Source organism: Psittacula echo (assembly GCF_963264785.1).
Source record: "Psittacula echo genome assembly, chromosome: 6".
NCBI classification, from domain to species: domain Eukaryota; kingdom Metazoa; phylum Chordata; class Aves; order Psittaciformes; family Psittacidae; genus Psittacula; species Psittacula echo.
The window spans coordinates 65,668,639-65,675,763 of NC_137743.1; the positions used below are offsets into that span (position 1 = coordinate 65,668,639).

General features: G+C 41.6%; 1 protein-coding gene across 1 annotated transcript; it reads right to left on the reverse strand.

The window, feature by feature from the left end:
* Positions 1-1,227: 1,227 nt before the first annotated feature.
* Positions 1,228-7,089, reverse strand: CFAP210 (cilia and flagella associated protein 210; the record flags this gene model as incomplete). The annotated part of the gene is given in 10 exon segments (XM_080621594.1): positions 1,228-1,272; positions 1,276-1,536; positions 2,003-2,167; positions 2,494-2,686; positions 3,514-3,653; positions 4,195-4,351; positions 5,244-5,437; positions 5,526-5,699; positions 5,994-6,220; positions 7,019-7,089. Coding segments are annotated over 10 exon segments (1,620 nt in total). The 5' UTR covers positions 7,083-7,089.
* Between the last annotated feature and the right edge of the window lie 36 nt (positions 7,090-7,125).

Genomic DNA, 7,125 nt, shown 5'->3' on the forward strand with positions numbered 1-7,125 from the left:
TAGCGGAGGCAAAACCAGCCTTGCTTGGCCCTCAGTTTGCAGGAGGGACCTCACCCGGGATAGCCTCATGTCTTGCTCAAAGTCCTGTGCTTTCTTCAAAGCCTGTTGCTACTGAAGCCAGGCTGACAAAAGACCTGTTTCCAAGCTGAAATATTGTCGAGCATCCTTTGTGTAAAACTAATTTCGGATTTGTTTTTTGGTTTTGTTTCTCTTTTTTTCTAGAACTTGTGTAATTTTCTAGTTTGTCCAGCAGAGACAGGCAGCTGGAGGGCTGGGACAGAAGTTTGTGTGCAACAAAACCAAAGCTTCAGTTTTCTTGGGTTTTGTTTCCAGTGAAACCCAGAATGGGGGGCTACCCTATTTAGACTCCAGGTCATTACAGGAAAGTCATTACAGGAAACCTTAACTCTATCCAAGACAGGAACATGATGGTAAAATTTTGGCAAAGCAACTAAGCTTAAGGGGTGAGATGTGTGAGTGACTCGGGTGTTGGAGAGTAAATCAGCTGAGGAATCTGAGAAGCAATTTCAGATCAGATCTATTTACCGCAGCTTGAATCATTGTTAGCCTTTATGAAGGAACAGTTCAATGATGTTGCCTCTTGCCATGCTCTTTTTGTAGCAGCTATTGAGAGTTATATTGGGACCTTTACTTGCTTCCTAGGTGACCTTTTAAGGGCTGTGATCAAATCACAGCCTATTTTCATACAATAAAGCTCATTTATAGTGTGACGTTTGTCTTACAGAGGTAGTTGCAAAATTCTGTATAAACTGCAGTACTATTTTGACTTTCATGTGTATAGGGTTGTTTTTTCTTCCTCTGTTGATTGTGCAAAGTATGGGGAATACTTAACTGGAAGTAAGCTAGTGAAAAATGTGACCTTTTGCACTGGGAATTTGTATTGCAGACCTGAAAAACCTGAGACAATGAATTTTGAGAACAGTGAATAATAAAAATATAACAGTAATAGTGAGATTTTGGCTGGAATGGGTTAAATGCATCATCAATTACATATCATGCGTTCCTGCCTCAAGTTTCATAAACTAACTTTTATTTTTGAGAATATAACCAGTTCTCAGGCATTTTTTTTTGTTTGTTTTTCACATAGACTTTGTGATTCACAGTATATAATAGATGTAGTTTAACTCTGCCTGTAAGGTTCAAAGAGATATATTTCTTAACCACATGAAAACTGCTTCTGCCCTTCCCTGCTAGATAGTCTCTGTATTACTTCATGGTTTTAACTTCTTGTGCAGTAGTACATCTACAAGGTTACTGAGTCCCAGCACCATCCTGTGCTTGAAAACCATTTGATCCTTCTTTGTCTCTGGAAAATGGCCTGAGTCGAAGTCCTCTTACATCTTCGGATGCTTTGAGAAGAGGATAAAGATGATGTGTAGTCTTGGCCTCTGATTCAATTACTTGCTTTGCATAGCTCTGAAATTCCTGCTCTTTACAAAGAGCAATAAACTCTGTCTGAGCATCGTAGTCCAAGTCTGCTTGCTTTTCCTGCTGTTTTCTCACCTGCTTTTCAGCCTGATGAAGAAAAGGGAATAACAAAGCTTAGTATGTCTTTCACAACATAACTATCCCTTAAAACTTAAGCTTATTAGGAGATCTGTGGTGATGTTAGTTGATACTTGTCAGAGATAATCTTTTCCCATTCTTCTCCCCTGTCATACCCCTGAGTGAACATCAGCATTAATTGTTGCTCTTTGGTGGCCTGCCCAGAAAATACAAGAGAACAGCCAGCAGTACATAAGGGCACAGTGCAGGAGGTGATTTGTCACTGTAAACCAACCTTGACTTGTGCCACTGCTCTGAGAGGAGGCTACTCTGTGTATGCAGAGCATAAATGATTTAAGAAATTATTTAAGAAACCAAACCCAACAAACAACATCCCCCCCCCCCCCAACAAAACACAGCAAGCTTCCTCTCAGGTAGGAGCTAGTGCTGTTGGTTTAGATGCATGTTTCTTTCAGATTACAGCTCTTCTGTTTACCATTTGCTGGATCTGAAATTTCTGTACTTCCATACTGGCATCACGTTGTCTTTGTTTCTTGTCTTTTTCCTTTTCCAGGTAAATGCGGTAATTTTCTATTATTTTATTATATTCTTTTTTACTCTCTGCTTTTTCTTCTTTCTCCTTTTCCACTTTCATTTTCATCTGTATTTTACAAAATACACAAAAAAGGATAACCAAGGAGCTAGCCTGCTAAGCTGGAACTCGTATCTTTTAGCAGAAGCAGCCTCATATCAGCGCTCTGATGAGCACGGTCATTGTGGCTGGCCAGCGTCCAAGCCCCGGGCTTTCAGCAGCCTTGGCAGATACGCACCCAACAGAGAAGTGGGAGAGGGAGAGAGAAGGCCAGGAAAGATGTCAGTGGCCCTGACGGAGCATGCTGATGCAGGGCACCAGAGCCACCAGATGTGATCTGGGCCAGGCTCCTTGGTTGAGGTAAAGCAGGAATAAGAACAGGCTAGGTTTCTTACCGCAGTGGCTCTGTATTCAGCAATAGATTCAATGGCAGCCTTTTGCTTTGCCTCTTTCTCTTTGCATTTTTTTTCTTCTTCAGCTTCTTTTTTTGCAATGTCTCTAGCAAGACGACCATCTTCCTTCTTTAATGCCTCAGCCATTTGTAAAGCTAATTGTTTAACGATTTTGTCCTGACGTTCCTGCACTTGTCTGCAGAAGAATATGAGCTACCATAATATACGAGGATACATATCTGGGCCTACCTGAAGCACTACTGATACCAAACTCAGCAGTTCTGCTTCTAGTTTTCTATCCTCTTGCCACACAGTCTATCCCAACCCACCCAAGTCCTCAATCTCCAGTGTTCCTCCTGTTTCTTTGTTTTTAATTGTCTGCTTTAATAAATGTTCCCTGTATTCTTGTAACACTAGCTTTCTGTTGCAGTAATGAGTTGGATCATGTGGTGAGGAGTCTGCCTAGCATTTTGCCATCAAGGGAGAAATGTTGGGTCTATTGGCCCGAAACAAGAAAAGAAGGAAAGTCTTAGATCATCTCAATGGTATCATCATGCTGTACCCATGTTGATAAACCACCTTCCCTTAATAATAACCCAATGTAATTAATTAATACAGGTGCCTAGTTAAGAAGTCTTAATTATTTTTCATGATCTGGTTTCGGAAAATATAGCTTATGCCCAAAAATACTTTTGTTGAGGATTTTAATTATCTTTAATGGTTGAGGAGGTGGAGGCTTGGCAGGTGATATGGAAAATCACTGATCCCAACACACTGGTGTGGAGCTTTGCACTTCTGTATGTCTTTGTACTTCGAAGGGCAGAAAGATCGCTTCCCCCCCCCACACCTATTACTAAGGAACCTGTGACAGAATTTCCTTTTTCTCCAAAATTTCCTACCTTATCATAATTTAATTTTTAGAATAACTGTGGATTGTGTTATATCATCAGCCTGAAAGATTTGAAAATGGCTACAGTATGATTTTTAGTTTATTTGCAATTAATACTCTAGCTTTGTACCTACCTACGCAATTCAGCTTTTTTCTCTTTTGTCATCTTGGCGATAATCTGCTTTGCTTTAAAATGAGCTTTGATCCGAGCATCTTCTTCCATTTGTTTTTGTTTCTCTACTGCTTTGATTATTTTCTGGTCAGCTACATGATCCTGCAGGGGCAAAACAGTCCTAATGTAACAGGGAAAGTTGAGAAAATCTGGGCCTGGGGTAGCAACTTAAAAGAATCACTCCCAATTCTCTCTTTCTGTGTTTGTTTCAAAGAAGAGAGGGAATAGTTTCTCAGTACCTTCATTTCTGCCTCCCTGTTCATACATGAAGAGGAGATACGAGTAAGGAGTAGGGGAACTGAGCATCAACCAGCTGCTTCTCCAGCCCATTACATAGACAAATTGCTATGCAATGCAGTGAGCATTATCCCTTGTTTCCATTCACACACATGGGAGAGGGGATGTTGAGAGGAATGGGATTGTGCAACCTCCACCACTACATCCAAGATGCCTTTCTCAAAAGGCACAGAGGAAAGACACAGCTTGCAGCTGGCAGGGTAGGCATGTGATCCACTGCTACTGAAGCTGTAAGCAAACCTCTTCTTGCCAGGAGGCCCATTTATTTGTAGGCCAAATGCAACAGCTTCACTCCAGGCAGCCAAGGTGAAACAAGCATTTTAAACTCTGACTTCCCGTTACTTACGTGATGCTGCCTGCGGCGTTCAACTTTTTTTTTCTCTTCCTTTTCTCTTTCTTTTTGAATTTCCAATTGGTACAATTGGTTCGATAACTGTATTTGTTCCCCTTCTCTTTTGTCTTCTAGCTTGGCCAGATCTGCCTGATGTTTACGCTCCTTTATTCTGAATTGGAAAAAAAAAAAAAAGTAGAGTAAATGGGCTAGGGACTGCACAAAGTATGAACAGATGCGGATTCTGCATAACCATAGGTACCTTGCACTGAAGAATATACTTTAAATTGAAGATGGGTGGAATATCAAAGGTGAAAAATGGCATCATTTTTTGTAATGGTAGCCCTAAATCCTTTGACCAGAAATGAGGTACATGGTGTGCTCACAGTTTGCAATCTTTTATCTGGATGACTCATTAGCACCATTGCATTTATAATATTCTGGCCTCTCTCTGCAGCATCCTCAGTGACAAGATTTCTCCAGTAAGTCCCACTGTATCTATGTTTCTCTCCCTGGGCAAGCAGGCAATAGCTTAAGCTGGTAGTGTTCTATAGGAAGTTCTGCAAGGATTCATGTGTTGGACCTGGAATATATGAGACCAGTCTTTGAACCCTTCCTCTGCCTCAGGGAATTTGACTCCTTCTATCAGATCACCACGGCTAGGTGTCTATAAATACCTGTGGGGACTCCTTCATTAAGGTAACTGGAAGAGCCCCACAGAAAGAATGGAGGTGGCAATGACGTGTTCTCTTGATGCCTTCTCCGGACTCCAGTTATGGCCAAATGGAAAATCTGGTTTAACCTTTTTTGGAACTGAAACTTGAGTTAAAATACACTTTCAGTGACAACTTTTGAGTAGTGCTTTGTCTAAAACCTATTGAGGCCTGCTAGACTGTTTATACGTAGACTGTTGGCAAGTAAAAGAGTGCAATATTGCAGCTTTTCCCGTTTGTGCAAGGTCTTTTGTGGCACCCTAGATTCAGTAAGTGTCTGCAAAAACTTTGCATAATGTATTTGTGAGAAGAGTAAACAACAACTTAGGGTTACTTTTGATTATTACTTACTGTTCCAGCTGATCTCTGCGTAGTGCCTGTTCATTCATATAACGCTGACGTGCCTCTTCTTGATCCCTGAAATTAGCTTCTTTACATTTATGTTCTTTTTCTTCATCCTTCTTTTTGTTAGCATCTGACTTTAACTTTTTAAATTCAACTTGAGCATCTCTTTCTTTCAGGACCTTGGTAAGTAGGAGTGCGCTCTGCAAGAGAACATTTAGAATAATTTGCATGTTCAGCAGTGTTTAAAGATGTTCAGTACAACTTGAATTTAAAAAGCTGTCAACACACATGAAACCCTTTAATTCTTTCGTTCTGATAGCTTAGGTAGGTTTTTGCACGATCAATAGCCTCCTTCCGTTTTGCTGCTTGGAACTTTGCTTCTTCCAAATCAATTAACTTTCTTTCTTCCTCTTCCCTTTCTTCACGTAATTTTCTGGCTTTTAGTTTCCGTTGTGCCATGCCCTATATTGCAGATAAAATTAGAAATCACATCTGAAGTCCATGGATTAAAAATGTGTAAACCATTCTGAAGGTGAGATACTCAGTGTTTTGGGGTTTTATTAATTTTGTATTTTACCTTTGATTAAAAAAAAAAGTTGATATTAGAAGTTAAATATATTTGATTGTCTTTAGTTAAAATATTTATATTTTAAAAGCAAATGTTAAACAAAGGGAGTGCAGCTAGAAATATTACTATGAGTGGCTGTGCATATATGAAAATGAATGCCCTTGTTTACAAATGTGTGTTGTACTTGCCATGCTGGTATTGGGCCAGTCTTTTATGGCAGCTTTGGAGCGTAAATGCATTTCTTCCCGTTCTTTCTTCTCGGCGAGGATGAGTGCAGCTTCTCTGGTTCTGCTGCCAAGGCTGTCCCGAAGCCTTTCCCATTCTGCTTTTGGCAATATGATTACCTGATGAAGATCTATTTCATTTGGAAGAAAACAGCCATCTAGAATGTCATTTTCTTCCAAATGGTTTGGTGCTGTGCAGAGGGAAGAAAAGATACTTAGGTTACTTGGTATTAGAAAATCCTATATTCAAACCTGTATCAGGATTTGAATTCTTTCATAGCAACGATATCAAGATATCCTTAGTATTAATTACTCTCCCCATCTCTGTACCCCATAGCTAAGACAGAGTATCTGTAGTCTAACTACGGCTAGTGCATGTACTTGGGCTGTGGCACTCACTTAACTATTGTATGTCCCTTTGTCTCTTTGTCTTGTGGTAACTTACTCTAGGTTTTGTGAAACGCCTTTCAAACCATCACCAGTATTTTTAAAGGAAATGGCACTCTGTATGGAGCAGCATCCTGTTAGAAGTTCGTGTTCATCTGGTTTGCAGCAGACTGACATGCTGTGTTTCAAATGTGAGGAGGCTTTCAGTGATACTGACATCAAAGCCTATTTTTCAGATGCAACTGCTAATCAGTTTGCCCCATGATAGAGACCAGGCCAGGTCTTCTCTGTCTGTCCAAGGTGAAAGCAGCTAAAATTGTACACTGACAAGGCTGCTCCCTGCAGGTAGGGAACTGCCAGGCGCCTAGCTCTTGAACTCCAGCTCTGGATGACACTGTACCTCCACTGGTTTCAGGGTAGTTCTTTCTAATCAATTCTTCAGGAGAAACGGCCTGTTTTGCTGTCTGCAGCTGCAGGGTGGTTTGGACAAGGGGACAGGAACACTCCTACAGCCGCCCGGAGCCGTGTATAGCCGGCTGTGGCTACGGGCTCGGCAATGCCCCCACCCCGGTGCTGAGTCCCCGCAGGAAAGCCCTACTCACGGGCGAGCTGCTGCTGGTGCCGCCTCCCGCGAGGGAGCCTGGGCCCCGCCGCCGCCGCCGCCATGGCCCCGAGCTTCGCCGCGCTGCCTGTGTACGCGCGCTGTTGC